Here is a 23,536-nt window from a genome sequence, read left to right on the forward strand (position 1 = left end):
GACGGTGTGCAGCATGGAAATGTACCCGTCCGCGTTCAGCCTCAGGCCCTGCTCGAAAAAGTGGGGCGGCATCACGTCCCCTTCCGATGGCCCACAGGAAAACACCATCACCGTCTGGGGGAACTTGGTTTGCGGCACCCGTGGCACGTCCGCCGGGCAGTAAGCCAGCCACCGGTTGTTCTGGGTGCTAACCGTGTCGGCGGTTGTCGCGTCCGGCGCGGATCATCATGATGCATGTGATCCGCTTCCACAATGTACTCTTTTTTGTCATTTTTTTATCACGGGATGTTTTCGCTGCTTGTTCCGTACACTTTTAGCTGTCGAATGACGTATTGTTTGTTTTCCTATGCCAACTTCATCACGAGTTATAAACAAAAATGCAACTGTCAAAATTATCCCGAACGCCCAGGCCTACGTTAATGTTTTTCTGGCCTACGTTACAAGAAGTGATGCCAGATGCAATCTGATATTTTCAATCGAAATTTTGACATTTTTTTGCATAATCACACTCACAACGTACTCAACCGAGTATGCCCGGGAAAAGGCAAACGACAAGGAGGAAATGCCTTGTCGACAATACGGCGTAGAGCCATCATACTAAATAAAATAATAATAAATAACACACCCACAACGTTTTAACGTACGACCATCATTTGTGATGTTTAGATTGTCTTGAACGAATCAGTTTTGCCAAAAAAAATGAATTGACCCGTGAACATTTTCGTGAGATCATTTTCCACAACTTTCGATGTGGACTATTAAGACAAGACTGCTTTGAAGAACTCAAATCTTTGTAGGGCGATGAAGCACCATCCTATATCACAGTTAAAAAGTGGTATGATGAATTTAATCGTAGCCAACGCTCGCTCAATGACGAATTTCGAGAAGGTCGTCCAAAAAAGGCTGTTGTGCCAGGGAACATTGATTCCGTTAAAGATCTAATTGCACAAGATCGTCATGTGACATATCGTGAGATAGAGGCATCTTCGGGCATTTCTTCCACCAGCATAAACACAATTTTGCACAAACACCTGACCGTAAAAAAAAAATGTGTTGTCGTTGAATCCTGAACAAGTTGGCAATCGCTAAGAAAAAAGGCTCGTGTCGATTGGTGCAAGGAAATGTTGAAAAAAATACGATCATGGTGCTTCAAAAGATGTTGATAAGATCGTCACAGGTGTCGAATCATTGACCTGTGCGTATGAGCCCAAAACAAAATAACAATCGACCGTGTGACCCTTGAACCTCGAGCCACATCCAACGAAAGTTATCCGTGGAAGAAGCACTTAGAAGCAAATGGTCGCCTGTTTCTTCAGCAAAACTGATCATATGGCGACTGTTCCGCTTGAAGAACGTAGGACGATCAATTCTGAATGGTACGCCACAATTTGTTTGCCATAAGTATTCGGAGCAATTCGAAAAACGAACGACATGACAATGCGAACTCTCACATATCGGCGCAAACCAATGCTTATTTGACCGTTCAAAACGTGGAATTGATGGGTCATCCGTCCTATAGCCCTGATTTGGCACCCAATGGCTTTTTTAAATTCGCGAACATCAAGAAAAACAACGTCAACGATTTTTGTCCCCAGAAGATGCTGTTGAAGCGATCAAAAACCACGGTTTGAAGTAATCTCAAACAGAGTGGAAAAAGTGCTTCGATAATTGGTTTGAACGCATGCAAAAGTGTATGAATCATGCTGGAAACAGAATAAAACACTTTTGATGATAAATATTTGCATTTTTATTATTAGGTCAGAAGTATAAATAGCATCCTACGTAGTATTTAAATCGAACTTTTTTTAACTTAAATATGTTAAGTCAATCAGCGAAAATAAATTTTATAGCATATTATTTTTTCCCTACTGTTGGTCATCATTCGTTTTCCCCAATTATTTATTCAAGCAGCACGTTATTTATCGACACTAGCTATAACCAAACAACCATATTTATCTACTACAACCCAACAGACGATAACCACCCGCAGATCGTAGCTCATTTTCACTCAATAAACCACAATCCTGCAGTCATAATCAATATCGTAATCATTCTATCCTATCGCCGAAAGTTAATGCCAATCTGGGAGTGTATGGGAGTGTTGCGACACAATAAAGAAACGATTCGAGGCATTCTTCATCACCAAACATCACTCAACGCAGCACAAGCATCAAAACATTCACAAAAGCACTTCTTGTCTTTTGTGCGCCGTCTCTAAAAGCCGTCCAAACCGAAAAAGTCACCAACCGTGCCTCAAAACTATCATCTCCCCAGGGAGAGCGATGATCAATTTTCCTTTCAGTATGATGAACATTTGTCGGTATAGAAATCAATTACGCCTCCACGCTCGCCGGCCATTCTCGTTTCATATTTATATCGCTTTTAGCTTATCTTATCGGAACCACACGCACACACCCAGTAGCTTCCGGGGTTATGGTTGGGACTGGTTGCAAAGCATGGCCGAAACGGAATAAGCATAATCAATCGAAACACGTCTCCACCTTTCAATTTGTACACAACGAAAATCGCATTAATTAGCAGATGTGCTCACCCAAACACGTCCGACTGCACGCCGTGATATCGATGCACGTCCGCACAAATTTATGATGGATGTTTTTGTGTGCGTTTTCCCTCTGCGCTTACGCTCTCCCTCCCTCTCACGCTGATCCAATAGATAAAGTGCACTGTTTTGTGTGATTCACGTGCTTTGTAGTTGAGCTCTTATCATTATCATTTTCCGTTCGGTTGTGAGTTGCATCCCGGGTACACTTTGAAGGACGTCATTGCCGTTGCTGGTGACATTCGAAGTTATTGTATTTTTTTCCCCCCCACCACCCATTTTGACGTCATCCAGCACCCACGAACGTCAAATCATTGCACGATTCGTGTGACTAATATTAACCGGGTTTTTATTTCTTTAGTGCCATAATTTGTTCTTTTTTTCCTTTCCCTCTCCTTTCATTTGCCGTTTCGTTCAGGAAATGTTATCACGAGTACATTCCGTTTCTTGAAGCACATTTATCCATTAAAATGTTCCCGGGATTATTCGCACACAAGCTACCGGGCGTCTCCACCTACATGCGTTCGCGCCCCATACACCATCGCTTTCATTCCGCTGCTCATTCACAACCCATCTTTTCACCGCACGTACACCTTGCATCCATTTTTGTACTCACATTCAGCTAACCAAAAAAAAAAGTCTACTAAAAATACGCCACCATTATGAAACGCCACACAAAAACCGAACGGGCGATTCATACAGACTCACCTAACAACCATCCCGCACTGGGTTTGGTTTTGGTTTTCTTGCTCTTTTTTTTTTCCTCATCCCCATTTTGCTGCACATCCTTTTGCAATGCCGCGTCCATTGCACTCGAGCAGGATCATCCTGGAGAATTCATATGTCCCAGCAGACGTGCAATTTGCTCGAGAAAGCCGGCGGATACGTAATCGAGCCCCGGGGGCCTATCGAAATCAAGGGCAAAGGTAAAATGCACACGTACTGGTTGCTGGGCAAGAAAGGATTCGACAAGGCGCTACCACCACCTCCACCGATTGGGTAAGTAACGGAGTGGTATGGCTCACGTTCTCGGAGGTTTGCTTTTCAATCATTCTAAGCTATTGTTAAAAAAATGGGATAATTTCTGTATTCAATTAGCGATAAACAACTCAATCTTTCAGTGATGTGTTGTATGTAAAAATTGAATTATGTTTGCACAAGACTTTTCTTAAAAAACACCTTCTAACTTATTTTATTTTAAAAATCATTTCATCAAAATATCATTAAACCGTTACATTGTTATTCAGTGCTTAGCAAAGAGGTGTGTCCTACACCTTAAAAGGATCTTAATGAACAAAGAGCTCATCAGCTTAAGGTCAAACAAACAACATATTCCTCCTGTGGTTACAACTTTGTTTAATCTTAACCTCTGTCGAGATTTTAAACATTCTACACCTTAAAAGGATCTTACTATCTATGGCTTTCGATTTTTACCCTTTTCCCATAATACATTGTTCTGCTTCAACTAATGACCACCCGGCTTGTCCATCCGCCATCGTGTACCATCTTGGGAACTTCATCCTTTGCCTCGTCGCAGGGAATCGCACGGGTAAGTTTTTGGGCTACTAATCCAAGCTCCTAAGCAAACATCCGCAACAGCTCATCCACCCGGTTTAGGTTCGTTAGCACCCGCTTACGGTCCCTACTCTCTTCCGCTCCCTCTCATCCTCCGTCTCGACCTAAATGTTCAGTTTGAACTTGAGCTGGAACGTTGTATATCTTCTTTTATTACCCCTTCCCGGTCCGGCAGACTCGACGTGGCGATCCTGAAGCACTCGCTCTTCCAGTCGCAGCAGAACCACACCAAAATCAATAACGCCTCCATCCAGAGCAACACCTGCTCGACGGCGAACCACTCGTCCAGCCATTCGCCCTCGGTTACGGGCGAATCGATCGATGTGAAGGTCGAAATAACGCCGCCCGTTCCACCCGGTCCGGATCAATCGCAGCAGCCGGGCCACCACGAGACTGCCGTCCTCTCGACATCGTTCTCCATCGATTCGAGCTCGAGCAATAACACGTTCACGCTGAACCTCGGCGACTTTGTACAGCCGAAAGCAACGCCCCTACCGAGCCCCCAGGCACGCAAACTGTCCGAGGTCATTGCAGACGGTTCGTTCCTCAATGCGAACGCGAACTTTGACCGGCTCAATCCATCGCCAACGTCCACCGCCAGCTCAACGCGGCTGTTTAAGCGCATCGAGGAACTGATCGACCTTAGCTCACCCTACAACTACTACAAGTGTTTGAGTCCGAGCGAGAACAATCTGTCCCAGTGTACCGAGTCGCGGTACGGTAGCTACCAGTTGCGCTCGGACAGCTGCTCCAGCAAGCCGGGATCGACGAGATTTTTGCGACGCCAGTTCAGTCTCGACAAGGATGACGTTGGACCATCGTCGGGCGGTACGAGTGGAGCGACGATAAGCCAGAAAGCGACGCTCGATACCATATCCTCCATATCAGTCGATCGTGAGCAGCTGGCCCGTATGGGTACGCTCACGTCCATTCCTTCGATAAGTTCCACGAACTCTGCTTCGCTTCCGGGCGGTGGTCAGAAGCAGCGTGGTTTGGCCATGCACCGGCAACAGTCGGCCAGCGTTGCTCAGGACCTGGAAAAGATCGAAGAGATCCCACTGTCGCCGCAATCCTTCATCATTAATCATACCGGGAGTAGCAGTACCTCTAGTCTGCAGTCAGAAATCAACGAACGTGGCCGAGCATTTCGAAACGGTGGCGGGCCTACCGATCGGGCCCACAACGGGAAGGAACTGCGGCTCAGCGTGGAGGCGCTTGGTCTTCGGTGAGTACACCAGGTCAGCTCGGTTTCGTTGCTGTAAGCGCTCGCCCCAAACGCCAGTCAGGTTTATGATGATCGGGAAAACGACATTCACCAACCACGGCACTGAACAACAACAGCAAACTAAACAACAAACATGTGGTGCCCGGGAGGTGCAAAAACTTCTTGACGAACCGACCGACGACCGTGGACCGGTGCACAAATGTGTCCAGATTTCGCCGATTCCGGATGATATTATTTACAGTATATTGTCGTGTGTGTGTGTGTGAAGGCGTGTTTGTGTATGTGCACAGTGTGAGCAAGCACGTGTTCAAGCATGCAGCTATGTTACCCTACTCGGCTTTCAGCATCTCAACCTTCGCGGCGCTAAAACTTTCGCCATGTTTCAAGCGCAACGGCAAAGAAGCAGGAGCTATCCTCCCGTCCCTCTGCTTCACCTTCTCTGTTGCCTCCAGGCTGTATGTGTGTTTATTTTCTCGCTAGCGCACACAAAAACAATCAACAAACGTTAGCAACAACAAACGGTGCCGCCGCGCCGGTTTCAGACCAAGGCGAGCGTATCAATTTCGATGCTGCAAGACACTTTTCCAGTGGCATTAGGAAGTAGCAAGTGTTGGGAATGTGAAGAAAAAAACTGTGGCAATGAGCGTGGTCGGTATGCCGACAAAAACCGCACCTACAAAACGTGTGCGATGTATGGAGTCGATCGATGTCCATCATCTTTTGATGTGCAACAGAGTCGAATGTGGAAAATAAGTTTGAACTCAGCCAGTTCAGTGTGTGAAGAGTTTCGTGGAACGCTGTTCGAAACAAAGTCTGCACAATTCTGGCACAAACAATCCATCACACTGCACACAATCTGATGTGATGTGGTGCATTGCTCGGAAGACACATGTTAACGACAGAACAGTGTGTTTTTAGTTGTGGAAGCTAAAATACTCTGGCTGTATTATTGATTTACTTTTCTGCAATGAGTGCAGAACTTTCGTAAACCATTCAGAATGATTAAAAGAAACGCCTGAAAAAATGTATATTGAATTATGGTGTGAAAACTATGCTAATATTAATGGATGAAAATTCATCATTTTGCAGTGAGTTGGACTCCGGTAGGACGGTCGTACGAATAGCATCGACGACCGAATCCGTCAGTTTTTTTTTGTCTTCATTAAGTGTGGGTTTAAGATACAACCAGAAAGATCGGATTCGCAATAAGAAAAGGACATGAAGAGTAGATTTTCTACAGAAATTGCATGAGCTTTACAGCATGAGCAAAGAATTGTGCAGCTCGTAGTATACGAAACTCTGTAAAAGCATCGGATTTCTGTTTCGTTCTTACTAAATATACTTTTTCGTCTGTCTATCAAGCAGATTCTCTTGTAGGCAAAATTAAATCGTATTGCGACAAAACAAGGAAATTCTTTAATTTCAATTACATTTTTATTCCTACTTCTTTGGTAGAGGACTTTGGCTTGTCACCATGCAAACACTTCTGTCTCCTATCAGCTGTTTTAGTCGGTATTCTGAAACCCCTTAAAAGCCCACGTTCCCATCGGAGGCATGTAAATTGTACACGTTCTAAAACCATTTACGAAAGCATCAAGAGCTTGACGGGAGCAAGCAAGACCCACTACAAATACCGTGGAAAAGAGGTTTAATCCTTGGAACCCTCCAACACTTACCACACACGCACACGCACACCCTCCCCATGGCCATATCGTCCGGCCCGTGCCGAACAAACGCAACATCATCATTTATTAATTCAACTCTCACGCCTCAGCTGACTTTTGCATTCCGAGTCACTTTCACATTGACGGTTCGCTGCAGCAACAAAAAAAAACAGTAAATAATCCGCTTGCCAACGTTCAAAGGCCTTTTCGCCGTAAAGCTTCTCCGTTCACTGTTGGTGGGCCACAAACTCCGTGGCACTGTTGGCGGGACTGACTCCGAACGGGAGTCACTCTCCTCGCCAGCTGCTGCCGGTAGTGGTGGTAATTTAATTTAAACACTACTTACTTATTCACAACAGTCAACAAACAGTTTCCCGAACCTGGAGGAATGCTGCTCGCTGGAATGTGCTAGTCTTGCGAGTGAAGCATGCGAGAACGAAGACGACCGAAGGGTACACCGAGACCATGTCGCGTCTCGTTTGTGGAGATTTCTTTCCGAAACCAGGGCAGAAAGGTCAAGCCGTTTGCATCCGCACGAACATGGGTGTGGAATTAATTAGTTCAAACTATTTTCACAGCCAGCTCACAGCACGATCTGGCACGATCTTTCAATCTGACTGAATCGTCCTCTTGTTAGGGCACCCTTCTTGGTGTGAGTTGGGTCGTAAATTGGTTGAAACATTCAGCACATTTTCCCATGCGCGACTCGTGGCAAGTGAAATTTAAGCACGTGGCAATGGCAATAAAAATGGAATCAGATTCGACAATTAGCACCGGACATTAGCAACAACACCCGCGATCCGTTTACTGCACCACAGGTCGAGCATGGGTCATCAAAATCGTTTCGTTCGCTAGTTGCCACATTTTCTCATGCGGCTATAAATTGACGCCGATTAGGAACGGAATCTTTGCAACAGCTGGCGTTAAGCAATTTCCTTTTAAAGGCGTCCGCATGGATTTTTTTCCCTCGAAAAAAAAATGTGTTTTTTGAGATCTTCAGATTATTGTCTTGAGAATTATTCATTTTACTTTATATTTGTCAAACCTTCGTTGTGACAAATTCGTAGTATTCTTTTCATAGTTAGTCGTAGGATTGAATTCAACAATTGTTGCCGTTGCCGTTATCACCAGCGGTACAATTTGATTATGTAAATAGACCGTTTAAAAATATTTGTATCTGTGACTGTATGTGTGTTCCAGCCAAACTTGAATGCCAACGTAGTATTACGTGTAGTATAATAGAAACACACAAAAAAAAACTCACTGCTAACTTCCCTGCCCATTTGTCCTTTTGGTGTGGTGTAGAGTTGACTGAAGTGTGGTAGCATACAAATAGAAATTCAAAAACCGGAAAAGGTTAGAAAATTTTATTCGTTAACACTTTCCTTTTCCCCACCCTCATTTACCCGCTCCCAAAGGTGAATAAAATAGAAATTGTTAACATGATATAAGCACGTTAAACTAGTCAATAATAGAACCATGTAAGATGTCTAAAACAAGGCTGTAGCAGCAGCTAAAGCATAGCTAACACAGTGATAAATGGCAGAGGGATAAAACGCAAAATCCAAACAGCTTTTGTTCGTGGTAGAGCTGCACGTGGCATCCGCTTCGTGGTTAACAAAGATTTACGTTCCAGTGTTGTTGGATGTTCGTATGAAAGTAAAGGCATTCTGTCCGATTGGATGCCAATCGGTGTTTCAGTACTGCACTAGTAAAAAGCAAGCAAATAAATAACAAAATCAAAACCCATCGCCTACAGGAGCATCTGGTCGGTTGGTATGTAATGCAAAGTGTTTAGATAAAAGTTTAAAAGCAGAACAACCAGTGATGCGCGTCTTTCCTAGTAATCATCAACTTGTGGGCATCAATCCTCCTGCTATGGCAAACTGTCCGCAGCAAGACAGCTGTGCTGCGTCCTCTGCGGGCGTGTTTGCTAGTGCACGCTGCTTCTCGTCTTACGCTGATTATTGTTTTAGGAGTACGACTGCAGTGACAGTGTAATACTTACTCTCAGCGTTAGGAACATTGCCAGTGCCAACGAGTGGCGAGTGTGTGTGTGTTAAGTTAAGGGAAGAAGTTAAGTTTGTTTCGAGAAGCCATTGTTTCGTGTTTGCGCGCGTGGAGTGGATGCCAGTGCTCGTCCTTCCTCCAGCAACAAGGGAAAAGGTTAGTTAGTGGTGTGTGTGTGGACGAGCAAAAGCACAAACCTAAAAGCAACAAACATTTGCAGCGCAAAACACAATGTACAATGTACACGGACGCGGACATGAATCGCACCATTTATTAGCGGAGACCAGTTCTCCCGTAGCCGAGGTGTCAGTTGTACAGTCACGTCTCAAAGAGAATACGATTTATATCATCTTGTGCTGTGTAGAAAACCGAACTGAGAGTATGAGCAAGTAGTAGGTACGTTATTAGTACACGTGTGTCCGAGAACATACTTAAATACATACACTGTATAGGTTAAGGATGGCGAAGTGTTGTTCCCAGCCGTCGATTGCCGACGGTAAAACTATTCAATCATGTTTATATGGATGTTAGAGATTATTTTATATTTTTCCACTCTTTCAGAGAACACTATTGGGTGAAAATAAACCAATGCCAAAAACAAATTATGGTAGTGAAACTGTTTGCATCGTTTCTGATTTTGTTGCCTTATATAAGTAAATTAGTTATACATGCGAAATGGAAGGTACACATGATGACTGAATATCGCACTCTTACGGGTACGAATTTATTGTAAAAAAAATATTTTTGAATGATTGGGAATGATGAATTCAGTCAAAACTTAAAATTTGTTGTTTATAGTTTCTTTCATAAATTGATCAATATATTATTCATTCCAAGCGTTTTGCCCGGGTGGAAATCGAGCCTCGATATTTTTCTTTGCTTAACGTCGTTCGAGGCCACGCCAGCCGCCATTATTTTTTTATTTTATTTTTTATTGTTAGTTCTGTTGCCTCGCGGGTTTACAGAAATGACTTATTCGCTAAAACCTAAACCTAAACCTAAACCTAACTTTGCTAAGCGCCAGGGAATTAGGATATAAGGGAGGAAGAAAGCTGGGAAGAATGTTTAAGACGGTACCGGAAGATTACACGGACACGAGAAGGGATGTAAAATGGAACACATGATAACAAAGCAGGAGCATCGGTATTGGGCCTGGGAACGACGAGTTTCCAACGAATCCAGCTTCAGCAGCTGACACCTGGACTCGGACTGGAGCAGGGGGAGGGAAAGCTCACTAAGTGATTTGCGTATTGCAAACCTGGTAAACGAACGCTGCACCTGCTCAATACGCTCAATATGCGTCTTCGCTAGGAGCGACCAAACTACTGAGCAGTACTCCAGAACCGATCTGACCAGCGAGCAGTACACAGCTTTCAGACATAAGGGGTCCGAAAAGTCGCGAGCAATACGCTTGCACAAGCCAAGCGTCTTCCAAGCTCACCCAACCACGGAATCAATTTGGAGGTTGACGGAGAGATCTTTGTCCAACCAAATTCCCAAGTCTTTGATAGCCGTGACTCGGCTAACAAACTGATTGTCAAGAGCATTAAATGGCTTATAAGACTTGCTGATACCGCATACATGGTTGATCAGTCCTCACTACGGAGGAACGGTCCGGATGGGATTTGAACCCCTGGTCCTGCAGTATAAAGATCGGCGATGCCGTTATCTCTTGTTATCATCAGACGTATACCATGCCCATACTTTCACAAGCGAGTATAATGTGTTTAAAAATTTATTAAATAATTTATAAGGTTTTGCACACATTTTTTGTAGTTAATTGCATTGGATAGCGAGAAGTTTTTTCCCCTCCTGATAAAGCTAATATTATTTCTACAATTAAAAGAAAAAATCAACAATACCACGCAAAAGTGAACTGAAATTCTATTATCCTTCACCGTACCAAAGCAAAAACTTTTCACTCCCACTAATTTACACTATTTTCATAAGCTCATGTACCAGTTTGAGTAAAATAACTTTTTTGTGTACGTGTCCACTCCGCCTTATTTCAGCAACGGTCAGCACCTAATGTAATTTCATTACAAAACTCTTGCACCCTGCAGCCGTTAAGTTGACCTTAGATAGGTTCAGGTAGCGACAAGATGCCTTCCCCAGTCTTCCCGGCTTACCATCCCAAACTACGCTGTAAAGTGCACACACCATTTCGTGCACGTAATTGGATTCTGCTCGCACTAACCACATTCTACGGGCAGCCCCTGGTAGTGCCGTTAGTGCGTAACGTGCCTTTTAGCCCTGAAGCGTTTGGGTAAATAGCAGGAACGTCCGGAGGCTACAGTTTCGTGAAGATAGTTTCTAGCGTCAGCCCATCATCACTAATTACCTCTCGCAGCATTGCACGGACGGCAAATTCGTTAAAACGCAGCGCCACGGTACGAAGGCCCAGCAACAGTTTCCCTAACCGGGTTGAAACAGTTCGTTCGAGACCGGCAGGCTGCACATTCGGTTCCAAGCCCACCAACGATCCTGCTAGCCCACCCACCGTCCCGGTGGATGGGCACCGGACTTCCCGAAACGGTGCGCACCGGTGCTCCTTCGCCGTGGTAAGTTGACCCGGTTGCTGCTGCCAGGTGTAGTGGCTAAGGGCGATAAGTGCCCGCTCGGCAAGATGTTCCAGCTGGTTGGCTTCCCGTACGCTCAGCGCGTACTCTGTTTTCGTTGCATACATTCAGGTGCAGCGCCATCATTTCGTTGGCCAATTGTGTGTGTGTGTTTAAGTGCGTTAGGAAAGGGGAAAGGAAGCGTGAGACGGGTAGATATTTCCTTACAAAACGTAACGAACCTTTCCGGCACAGGATCAACGTCTCGAGCAACGACAGTTCGATGAGATCCACCCGCAACGCCTTAATGTCCTCCATCACCGACCGCAGATGACCGTCGCAGCAGCTAGGAACGGGGATTGGCGCAAAGGCCGGAAATGAAAATACTCACCAAAGGGACTCGTCGGGTGCACGGTGCACGGTGGCATTAGCTTACCGTTCGACCAGGGACGATATGTCGATGGACCAGTTGGCCACGCGAAGCAGAAAGCATTCGTACCACACGTGCCGCAGAATCTCGTTCTGCTGCAGCCGGCTGAAGATGGCAAAGTGCTCGTTATGACGCACTTGCCGGATGCACGCCATCAGCACTTGGGACAGAATCTGCACCGAGAACCCATCTGCAATTGAAGATGAAGACGAGGAGCAACTCAACGTACATCAACGTCTATTGCGAGAATGTGAGGGAGATGAGGAAGAACTGCTCGAACATCGAACGATGATGGTGTTTGATTAGCGTTATTTGCAAGAGGAGTAGAATTGGCTGATGTTGGAACGGAATCTTCCTCGATTCGATGGTTTTTTGAGAGAACGCTGGCAACGGAAAGCGGCCGACACTTGAAGTGGATGGAAGCATCGACGCTACGTAGACTGCAAACGGGTTACGCTTCATTGATTACATTACTCGGAATTCGTTTATCTTACACAATGCCGAGTGTGGATTGATTGGTACAGACAGGTGATTGCCTGCATCGCTTCCAAGCAATCATCTTTCGCACGTCCAACGTTCGGTATCGTATCTAATCTATTTCAAACATATCTTTGGCAAAACACTAACCTTGGGCAGTAAGAATGCACCGTACGTGTAAAGCGCTGGCAGCAATGTGGGAAGTCAATTATTCACCTACTTATGCACATGCGAGCCTGTCTTGTGTGCAGGAATGCTTACACAGTCAGAAAACATTCCTACGCAGTGCTTCGATAACAGGATCAGTTTCAAGTGTGGATGCTATGGGTAACGGTTTTGCAACTTCGAAACACGTGTTGGGAAATTTGATTGACTTTGAACAATTTCAAGCATTGGAACACGTTTTCCACACGATGTCTTTCGCCTTCAAATGGGATTTCTTCCATGCGACTGATTGTCACGAGAATGTCTCAACTATGAGCTTACCTGTATTATTCCCATGCAACACTTTCTTAGGCCGCTCTCCACCAACCGAGAGCTTCCGTGAGTGCATCTTGTGGGACATTAGTTTACGGCCTTTCCTAGGACCTCGCTCTTGTTGCACGGCTGCTGCATTCATACCCACCAGAAAACACTTCTGTAACCGACAAAAGGGACACCAGTTGCGCCGTGCCTTATCCACCGAGCAGCCTCCCTGGCCAGCTGAGGTGCAACCGATTCAACAGAGAAACGAAACAAATTCACATTCTATTTTGCACACTTTTTAATTACCGCACCACACTTACAGATGCACGTGTATATTGCCCGTTTGCGGATACTGCGCTTGAAGAAGCAAGAGCACCCATCACAACAAACCGTACCGTAATGCTTGCCGGAGCTACGATCACCACAAACGCGGCACACCAGCGTTTGCGAGGACATTTCTTGCCGTTGTCCAGGCTTGCCAAAAATCAACTACCTTGTGGACGCGTCTGCTGGTAGTGTTTTTATACCGGAAATCCGCTTCTCGAGCTGAGTTCACACCTTACAAGACGCCACCGCAATCATTTATTCACTATTTGCTTTCCCATCGACGGTCACCGCGTTAGCTTAATAAGCGGTCGCGTTCTTGGTAGTTCCAGGCACGGTTCAAGAAGCGCGAATCCAAAGGAAACACGGGACAAACGTTGCTTATCGGTGTCAAATCGGAGCAGTTATTTTTCTATGTTTACACACGGACATGGTCCTTATAATCGTGTCCGGTGATATTGTTGGCCAGCTGGATATGCAAGTCATATGCCAGGCAAACGGTGAAAAGCACCCTTCGATAACACCCTCGGTTACAACAGGCTACCAACGTAGTCGACTTGTTATGTTCTAGTCATCTTAAGACGATAGATATTAAGGAATACGGCCAGGCCATTCTATATATTCCAAATATGTCTAAAATGTTTTATAATTCTCCTTCAATATTATGCCCCAACCACCGTTTAGTAATCATCCACAACAATACTTGGTTGAAGCAAAGAATATTTCCCTCGCCATCACGCTGCCTTGTCAAATCACAGATAACAATCAGCATAAAAAAAACCGTTAAACCACCCAGACAACAGGCACACCCTTCAGCACATTCTTACCAGGTAATGTAAATACAGGACTACTTTGCAGCCCTAACAAGGAAGCTTTCCTTTCCCTCAAATCAACGCAATCGTGCACCGGTGCGACATTGACAATCGAGACAATCAATTGGCGCCGGTCTTTGATCGGAAAAGGCGCTGGAGGAAAACCTATCCACCCTTCGATCGATCAACCGTCATTCTTCATTCCACACAATCGACCGGGAATTCGGGGGGGGGGGGGGGGGTTGCACTATGAACGCCCGCACCTGGTGGATTACTTCCGCTTGGGGTTTTCACACCTACACCTTGCTGTACGGAAATCATTTACACCTCCCCCCCCGGATGTGGGTTGACGGGTGTCGTGGATGAGGAATCATCAAAATGTCACTTCAAGGCATCGGGAGCACAACATCGTTATCGATGAGCAAAGGTTGACACATTGTCAAAGAGTGGTAGTCTACGCGCGGCGACACAGGCGCTGCAAAGATGGAAAGAATATTTACAGCAAATAGACATCGCATACTAGGAACTCGTTCGTGAAGCTCATTAGAATCGGGTGCATGGTCAATCGAACGTTGTTCCTTTACACTGGTGACGAGGATGTGTAATTTCGGATTTTTTCCATTTTTGTTCGTAACATGCTTATTAACTACCAAAAATAAATACAGAAAATATAAAATATATCCTCAACATACAGTAAAAAATGCAGATTTTACGATTTTCCATTATTTCACCCTTTTACCCTATTGGTTAAGCCATGCTTCCATATTGTCTTTTGTATCTCTTCCTGCCAGGAAGGGGTAATACATTATCAGTAATACATCATTGAATACCTTACCAGTCAATTTGAATCAGGTATGGTCAAATCAGTGAAGGAGCTACGGACAATTTGCTCATTTTATCAGTTACTTCCGTTAGCGCGTACCCGCATGCTCCAGCGCGAAACCCGGCAGAACGTGGAACACTACAGACGACTGAGGAGGCAGCAGATCCGGACATCTTCCAGGACAAGAAGCGTAGCTTCGAAGATACGGACGAACAACCGATACAGCAGTTATCCCAGTCGGGAGGAGCTCGCAAGTTCTACAGGATGTTGAATGCGACACGGGGGGCGGTTTTACTCCCAAGATCGCTATGTGCCGCAGCGAGGAAGGAGATATCCTGTCGGACGAGCGAGAGGTGATCAACCGATGGAAATGCTACTTCGACAGACACCTTAACGGAGCAGATGCAGGAGGCACCGAACTAGGCGCAGGAAGCAGAGGAGTGCAGAACTACGACAGCCAGCATGACGAGGTACCCCCGCCATCCCTGGACGAAGTCATCGGTGCCTTCAAACAGCTGAAACGCAACAAATCAGCTGGCAGCGATTAGCTGGTGGCCGAACTGTTCAAGATGGGTCCGTAGAGGATTTCCGGCATCATGCATCGGCTGATTGTTAAGATTTGGGATCAGGAAGAACTACCGGACAAATGGAAACTGGGTGTCATACACCCGGTGTACAAAAAGGGCGACAGGATGGACTGTGCTAACTTCCGGGCCATCACAGTCCTGAATGCTGTCCCAAATACTCTTCTGCAGACTGGAGCCCCTTGCTACAGATTTCGTCGGAAGCTACCAAGCTGGATTTGTTGGAGGCAAATCGAAAACCGACCAAATCTTTACTCTACGGCAGATCCTCCAAAAATTTCGGGAGAACCAGATCCCTACGCACCACCTGTTCATTGACTTCAAGGTGGCCTACGATACCATAAATCGGACCGAACTCTGGAACACCATGCAGTAGTACGGATTCCCTGGGAATCTGATGAGAGTATCGAACATGCTGCCGGAATCGTTCGAATCTCACCGGGATCTGAGGCAAGGAGACGGACTCTCCTGTTTTTTGTTCAACATCGCTCTGGAGGCTGTCATACGAAGCGCAGGCTTCGATATCCGGGACACGATTTTCACCCGATCTCTTCAACTCATCGACATCGACATCATCGGACGGACAACTGCGGCGGTGTGGGAGGCGTACACCCGGCTGAAACGCGAGACTAATAGAATTGGATTAAGCATCAATGCGACGAAGACGAAAAACCTGCTTGCCGGAGGCCGGATGACCGTGATAGAACCCATCTCGGAAGAAGAGTATCAGTTGACGGCGACGATCTCGAGGTGGTAGAGGAGTTCTGCTACCTTGGTACGATCGTAACTACGGACAACAACGTAAGTGGAGAAATCCGAAGGCGCATTGTTCAGGGGAATTGTGCCCACTGTATGATTGATTTATTGATTTGAAATGTATGATATACCGCACCTTGATACGTCCGGTAGTCCTCTACGGGTAGTATCGGGATTCTTGGACTATGCTGACGGAGGACGCCAATGCACTTGCCATTTTCGAACGGCGGGTGTTAAGGACTATCTTTGGCGGTGTGGCGCGTGCAGGGCGTGTAGTGAAGGAGAATGAACCACGAGCCAGCTGAGCTATTTGGTGGTGCTGATATCCTGACGGTAGTCAAAGCCGGAAGGATACGTTTGCTGTCACGCGTTCGACACGAGGCGTAGAGGAGCACAGCGAGCTCGTTGGCTGGATCAAGTGGAGTCTAACCTGATCGGATGCAGCCGTGGATGGATAACTGCTGCCCTAGACCGAGCAGGCTAAGAAGAAAAAGAAGATCAGTTACTAGTCAATTGGCCCGGTTACTGGGCTACGCAACAAAACTTCGGGGTCTATGTTAATACCAGAGCGTGACTTTCGGTATCGGTGAGATGAGCGCTGGGAATCCACTGTTTCCCAGGACCTTTGTACCACAGCCACAGCTTATTCAACTTTTTGCAATCATAAAAACCAACGCAATGACTACTACATAATTACTCTCAAAAAGCTTGTTATATGGATGTGCAATTTCGGAGAAACATTGTCAGATACCATGACTTTACCCAAGTAGGGGTAAAGTCTACTCTAGTCTGTGGCGTCGGGCTTTCCCATACAATTTATATGGAGAAAAATTTAACGACGAAGTAGGGGCAAAAACTACGCTTTGCCTATTGCAAAATTTGTCACGCTTTGCCTATTGCAAATCTTCCAGTAGCGGATCTAACATCCATGCCGCCTAGAGCCTCAGAATATATTGATGAGTTACTGCTATCTTCTATGAAAGAAATAGATTAAGTACTGAAATCCGGAACGGATTGAATCCCGCTTGGACCCGCCCATTCCTCTATAACAGAAAGAGAAAAAGACGGGCGAGGAAAAACTCGTGCGATCGTCAAAATAAAAATGCAGCCCCAAATCAGTTAACCCAAAATCTATAAGTCCAGTTTTTGCGCGAACATGTTGTATTAACAACATCTTCTCATTTTAGATGAAAGATTAGGTTGTCTGAAAGAAATCAAATTTGCTTCCTCTTGCCAGTCTTGTACATCGACAAGATTAGCGATATTGATGGTGACTGAGGGCCAAGTTTTACATTCACTAGCGGATCTAACGTTTGGCGGATTAGGCTGCGGCTTAAGGCCTCGAGAGCCGCCTCGTATACCCTCGTAACAGGGTATCCCCCCTGCTCAGCACATTTGACGATGCGTTGGCATCGACATATTTTCACAGGCTATTTTAGGTTTGATTTGTCTTCACTGGACACTTTTGATTTTGATAGCTCCAATATCCATTCCGCCAAGGGCCTTCGAACAGCATGATCTGCCCAAAACTTCCATTCCGCTTTTAACTCCGAGGGTAAAAATCCGCCACTGCAAACAACTAAAAACCTTGGACACTTTACGATTAACATTGCTGTAAAGAACCCTCAGAAGATATCGTTCATTCATGATCCAATTACAAGATCTTTAAGATGGCAAACGTACTACATTTTAAGCTCTAAGTAAAGCATTATCTGCCAAACAATGAAATGAGCAAAACTTGTTTTTAATAAAAATAATCCTTAAAATAAAATTTTCCACAGCTACAAGCTTCTTTAATAGTGCTTTATTTGTCAATACTTCTGTCCATAACTCAAATACCTCCCGTTACGCTTCGCTAATACAGTTTCATTAACTTCTACATTATTTTAAATATGTTTCTACTGTAACCTGTGGCCTACCTGTTATCACTAACTCGCTAACTACATTTTATTGCAACACGAAAGAAGCTGACGTTACTTCATTTCCAGCTCGATATAGCTATCGCAACTTGGGATGCGATAATCTGCGCTTAAGGAGGAGATGCTTAAATTTAAGTTCTGATCACTGCTATCTAGAGATTTTCTTATCATTTTATTCACTCATCACTCTATTCGCAGTGCTCTAGTTGGGGAATGCAATGTAAACAGTGACTTTTTCTAGCTGTGTTTATTTCATTTTAATTTTAGATCTATTTAGATGACTCCCCGTTGCAGGTTGCAGGACGTCAGATACTTCTCTTAAATTTGTAAATATATAAATGCTTACTTAATTATTTGTGGAATATATTTACAGTTTCTTTTACTAAGCACGTTTACTGCAAAACGATGTGCAATACAACGCTTTCTACTTATTAACTTTATCAATACAGTTAAAATACTTGCGAAGATACTTTTTTGCTCGGATGTGCTCACTTTCTCACAGCTTGAACCATACATGCTTGCTTCTGGTACGATTTTTTGTTCCCTGGAAACGGTTTTTGGAACCGCAGCTTGAAGGATCCACGAGAGAACGATCAACCAAACGAAATAATTTTTCCATTCCAACTGTTGACCAGTATACGTACATGACGATCACGTGTGTATATGTGTGTGTGTGCGTCTTATCTTAATATTGGACAAGCAACAAGCGAGGAACTTCAACATGGAATTTCTTGCACAAACGCATAAGTACTGCATACTGCTTACATCCTACATGCATGCTTTCATGATGCTTACAGTTTAGGAAGAGGCCATCAACTTTGCCGCCTGAATGACGTTGTGCTGATGATGGTACCCGGCTAGATCCGCCGCCGTTGGATGATGATGATGATGGTGGTGATGGTGATGCGGGTGTGCGTGATGCGAATGGGACAGCGACGCTCCATTTACCGAGCCTCCCACACCGGGTGACACGTGGTGTGGACTGTGATGGGAGTGCAACGAACTGAAACCACCCCCAAAGTATCCGCTCTGTAGGCAATTGTTCATGTAGTCGCCGTACCCATTGCTGGACGGTACGGAAGACGTTGGTGTGGTGGACGCACCCAATGGATTCGATTCCGATTTAATCTGTCCGAATGGACTGTTGCCCGTGGGATTGTTACTGAGCCCACCCAGATTCGATGAACCGGAAGCGTTAGAACCAGCACCACCTCCGCCGCTACCATTGTTGCCACCGATGGTCGAACCTCCAGCCGTATGACTATAGCCATTCACTGGCGAATGACTGTGCTGTGTCGAAAGCGAGTTCGAGCTCGGCGTGGTGTAGATGTGGGACGCGTTGAGTCCTGTGTGTTGCTGGTGGGATGCCGAGGATGAAACGACGCTCGAGATGCTTCCTGGAACAACTCCTCCAAGCGAACCGGGTGGCGAGAGAGCCGACAGATCGTACTTTCCTACCAGAGATCCTAGCGATCCACCTCCACCATGATGCGACGAGCCTAGAGACGATGGCAGATTGTAGGATTGTCCGTGGTGGGGTGAAATGTGCAGGGAGCGAATTGCAGGCGACGAAAGGTTTTGAGACTTTGGACTGCCGGAAAGATTCTTCGAGTTGCCATTTCGATCGGTTTGTAGCAAACCTGTTGAGAGCGACCGAGAAAGAGAAACAAATGTTTAAAGCTGCTATTTATGCCCTTTGCTAGGTTCCAACTCCGGACACTTACCGTCACCAATTCCATCATCCTTTTTGCCACCGACCAAAGCCATCACGTCCGCCGAACCGGAACCTCCCGTTTTCTTCGGCTTGCGCTTACGCGTCTGGATGCCATCCTTGCGCATTGCCAGCGGCCTGTTGACTCCGTGCAGCTTGAAGTATAATCCGCAGGCATTACACACGGGCTCACCGTCGTTATTGCGCCGCCACAGGGTCGTCGTGCGCGTTCCACAGTTTGTGCAGCACAGTCCCAATCGTCGCGTGGCGGTCTGCTAAAAGCATGAACCGGAAATGAAGCATAGAAGGGAGAGAGACAGAGAGAAAGAGAGAGACAGAGAGAAAGAGAGAGAGAGAGCGAGGGAGAGAAAACAAAAAAAAGAGAACCTCATATCAGTTATAAATGGTATTTTATCTGTTAAAGTATGATTTGAACATCCCCAAATGCATCGAGCCAACTTCAACACCGGCAACATGTGAGAGGACGCACCTTGTTTGTGTCTAATTGTTTCTCATCTATCTTACAATTTGACTGTCCTTCACACACAAGCTTAGCGCATTTTGATACCCTTACTAACGCTTAGTAACAGCAATCTGTAGCAATTTCCTCCCTAAAAATTGCGTTATTCATGTTTTAAAGAGTAAAATCTTACGGTTTTTCCAACTTCCTTGCTCTAATGTGATCTGTAGCATTCGACATACAATTTTAAATTCACATTCTCTACTACTATAGAATTTATCAGTTTTATAAAGAGAGAGAAAAAGAGTTCAACAAACATTCATAAAATAAATTTAATCCTTTAAACAGTTTGATTCCATTTAACTTTCATCTTCACCAAAAAATAAATAAATCCCCGTGTCATGTTTGACACCACCACTAGAGGGCAGCACAGATCTAGCAAAGACAAGACCCTTGTCGACAATTTACACATCCGACACATGGAGTAATGGTCTTATGAAGGACATAATTATGGGAATAATGCGTAAAAATAATATTGTATTATTTTTGAAAAAAAGAAAAAAAATAGTACTTAAAAAAGAAAATAAATAAGACTAATAAATAACCTAACCATGACCATAAAAACTTTGTAAATAAACCTTACTTGTGACTCCTATTTTCACCCATTCCAGTAACTTTCCTCCCTCATTTTCCTCCCTTCTTCCTACCCTGCTCTCTTTCTCACCCAGAAAAACAACCCATTTTGCGTCGAAATGAACCCTAGCGTTATGATAGTAACATACGAAATAACAATGACAGAAACATGGGTAAGAAATTGGATACTCACACTCACCAGTCTCTTGCTGGGCTTTATCAACGGACGGTTCATACCGTTCATCTTGTGATAGAGCCCGCATGCATTGCAGAGATAGTGGCCGGTGCCGTCCCGACGCCAGAGCGGTGTTGAAATGGCCCCACAATTCACACATTCTCTTCCCTCGCCGAATTGGAAATCCATTGCGCTGTCTGCGTGTTGATTGCGTGTGATTTTCGAGTTTCGAGTATCGAGATTACAATTCCCGGACAAATCGCAATACGCAAATGGCGCACGGGGAGGAAAGTTGTTTTTGATAAGAAGTGTTTTTTTTTTAATCACGAATATTTACGCGTATTCGTAAGGACATAAGATTTTCCACAAATTTTGGAAAGCATGTGAGAGCGCGCGCGCACGAGAGTGTGTGAGAGAGAAAGAGGGAGAATTGTTCGTTTGGTTCAGAACGTGAATGAGGAGCCATCGACACGATTTCGCAAAAAGGTCCACGAAGGGAAGAAAACGGCGAAAAACCGGGAGGGAAAGAGAAAAGTGTGTTTTAGTTTGATTTATTCGCTAGTGTTGCTAGTTACCTTTTTCAAATTACCATATGGCGAGGTACGTTGGAAGCCGGTCGGGTCGTAGGCGCGCCAGGAACCCATCATCACGTTCTGCGCATAGAACTGGGGTGGAAGCTGCGTGTGCGTTGTGCCTGTAGGTTTGTGTGTGCGTATGCGTTTTTTTGCCCATGCAAAGGAACGAGGAGAAGGAAAAGAAACCAGAAAAAGACAGACGGTAAGAAAACGGTCGGCAAAAAAAAAAGCAAATGGCGGACTGCTGCCACAGCACCAACTGCAGAGCAAACTGGTCGAACGTGTTACACAGGTCGCGGTGCCGTGCGCGTTCCTGCAAAATCCACTTACCAAATCCGTCCGCCGGCCAGCCATTTTGTGTGGAAAAGTTGGCCGAATGTGCACCGTACTGGGTGTGGGGCAGGGCGCGGCTTGACGGCACATAAACGGGTGCGTTGGCGGCTGCGGCCGCGGCAGCCGCTGCCGACTGATGGTAGGAGCCCGTGTTGCCAGTTGCCACCACAGCTGCCGTCATGTCGGAGTATGCGGCAGACGTGTGAAACATGATCCTAGCAGGAACTTTGCCGTCGTCGTCGTCGTCGTCAGTACTGTCGTCGATGTAACTCTCTGGAAAGTGACCCAAAACGGGGAAGGAAAAGTGGTCGTTGCGAGAAGAGAGAAAGGAAAAATAGATTAGTTCGGGGCATACAGATTGGAGCGAATCCAATGCACGAATTTTCCTCACGATCATGAACCACAACGGTGGAAAAATGTGCTCAAAGCGATAGCGTTTGACAGATTACTGGTGTGCCCTGGAATGTGAACTATTTTCACGACCTTTTTTTTTACCCCAAATCAACTAAACAAGGGTTAACCTCATCGAAGTCGTGTGGCACCTGCATCGTGGGAGGCCTTAGCCAACAGCGCACAACAATTTCATGGCTTGACAAATGAGGTACATTTTTTGAGAAATATTTATATCGCTGGAAAAGTGGAACTATCTGTGTAATAGAATCGTCAAGCAGTAGTTCGAAATCTCTAATAATAAATGCTAAAAGGCATGTGTGCTAGCTGCGGATATGATTGAGGTCACGTTTATAATGGTTTCAAACGAGGGCATGCTTTTTTTTCTCTATCGCCTACAACTACCAACGCTGTCAAACGTAAATGATTGAATGATTGTATTATTTAATTTAAAAAATGAAAAGTAGGTCTACATAAATTGCATTTAATTGCGCCTATCATTCACAAACTTTTGTTTTAATCGTCACAGAATTTGTCTAGCCTTGTGCTCTATGTATTAAGCATTTAGAACTACATTTCATTTTTCACAAAACCTCAACCAACCCAATCCACACTAAGAAACACGATTGGCTTCGCGCTTGGCGTCTAACATAAACCAAATTAAAATTCAAAACAGCTTCAAATAACATCTTTTATCAAAATGTCTGACAATTAAAATAAATAAATAATTATAAAAGTCTTATATTCACGTAACATTCAATTTACTTTTCATACTAAACCTAGACGTAATTTAAATGAAATTAACCACCAAGACGCTATCAGAAAATATTTTTATTTCTGCTATCTCTGAGCCTACATCCTTTAATAGTGTTGCTTAAATATTATTTATCAATGTTTTGGCATCCTTTCAAGCTAAAACTGGTTTCTTTAAGAAAACATCTGACTGAAAGCTGACCAGAAAACTCTTTCTCTCATCCTCTCTTTGGGTTAACGACCTTCTAAGGTCACGCCGGCCATCGAAATGGCTTACTAGACTTGCTGATACTACGGAGTTGGATAGTCAAGACCTCACTACTG

The 23,536-nt window shown here is 45.0% G+C and overlaps 5 protein-coding genes across 6 annotated transcripts in view; 2 read left to right on the forward strand and 3 right to left on the reverse strand.

Moving 5' to 3' along the window:
* Positions 1-5,394, forward strand: part of LOC126556666 (uncharacterized) — a 41,458-nt gene extending 36,064 nt beyond the window's left edge. The window contains exons 13-15 of the mRNA XM_050212075.1: positions 3,382-3,559; positions 4,098-4,109; positions 4,311-5,394. Of these exons, the coding sequence (XP_050068032.1) occupies positions 3,382-3,559; positions 4,098-4,109; positions 4,311-5,364 (1,244 nt within the window). The 3' untranslated portion in view covers positions 5,365-5,394. The remainder of the gene's footprint in view (positions 1-3,381; positions 3,560-4,097; positions 4,110-4,310) is intronic.
* The window catches only part of LOC126556762 (putative ATP-dependent RNA helicase DHX57), a 300,736-nt gene that overhangs the window by 249,910 nt on the left and 27,290 nt on the right, over positions 1-23,536 (reverse strand). The gene's annotated exons all lie outside the window — the stretch shown is intronic.
* The window catches only part of LOC126557181 (protein claret segregational), a 333,201-nt gene that overhangs the window by 187,616 nt on the left and 122,049 nt on the right, over positions 1-23,536 (forward strand). The gene's annotated exons all lie outside the window — the stretch shown is intronic.
* Positions 11,325-13,420, reverse strand: LOC126567139 (COUP transcription factor 2). Its single transcript, XM_050223372.1, has 5 exons — positions 13,285-13,420; positions 13,073-13,201; positions 12,029-12,212; positions 11,835-11,938; positions 11,325-11,701 (listed from the first exon to the last, which is right to left on the reverse strand). Exons 1-5 carry the CDS (start codon positions 13,418-13,420, stop codon positions 11,325-11,327), a joined length of 930 nt encoding a protein of 309 aa, XP_050079329.1.
* On the reverse strand, positions 18,981-22,311 carry LOC126557695 (GATA-binding factor A-like). Of its 2 annotated transcripts, none has more exons than XM_050213555.1 (5): positions 22,067-22,311; positions 21,751-21,855; positions 21,186-21,358; positions 19,907-20,168; positions 18,981-19,822 (listed from the first exon to the last, which is right to left on the reverse strand). In XM_050213555.1, the coding sequence occupies exons 1-5, from the start codon at positions 22,278-22,280 to the stop codon at positions 18,981-18,983; spliced, it is 1,596 nt and encodes a 531-aa protein (XP_050069512.1). In that variant the 5' UTR covers positions 22,281-22,311. The 2 variants fall into 2 exon arrangements, with proteins under 2 accessions (XP_050069512.1, XP_050069511.1); XM_050213554.1 differs by having other exon boundaries at positions 21,180-21,358.

The sequence above is a fragment of the Anopheles maculipalpis genome, chromosome 2RL (assembly GCF_943734695.1).
Source record: "Anopheles maculipalpis chromosome 2RL, idAnoMacuDA_375_x, whole genome shotgun sequence".
NCBI lineage: Eukaryota > Metazoa > Arthropoda > Insecta > Diptera > Culicidae > Anopheles > Anopheles maculipalpis.

What these genes read in the sequence shown, in the direction of transcription:
- LOC126557695 (XM_050213554.1), bottom strand. Translation starts at nt 22,280, where the DNA reads ATGTTTCACACGTCTGCCGCATACTCCGACATGACGGCAGCTGTGGTG. An exon ending in CCAGCAAGAGACTGGTGAGT is followed by an intron (nt 20,169 to 21,179) that starts GTGAGTATCCAA and finishes TCATGCTTTTAG; the next exon opens with CAGACCGCCACGCGACGATT. An exon ending in GGATGATGGAATTGGTGACG is followed by an intron (nt 19,823 to 19,906) that starts GTAAGTGTCCGG and finishes CGCTCTCAACAG; the next exon opens with GTTTGCTACAAACCGATCGA.
- LOC126567139 (XM_050223372.1), bottom strand. Translation starts at nt 13,420, where the DNA reads ATGTCCTCGCAAACGCTGGTGTGCCGCGTTTGTGGTGATCGTAGCTCC. An exon ending in ATATCGTCCCTGGTCGAACG is followed by an intron (nt 11,939 to 12,028) that starts GTAAGCTAATGC and finishes CCCCGTTCCTAG; the next exon opens with CTGCTGCGACGGTCATCTGC. An exon ending in GTTGATCCTGTGCCGGAAAG is followed by an intron (nt 11,702 to 11,834) that starts GTTCGTTACGTT and finishes CAACGAAAACAG; the next exon opens with AGTACGCGCTGAGCGTACGG.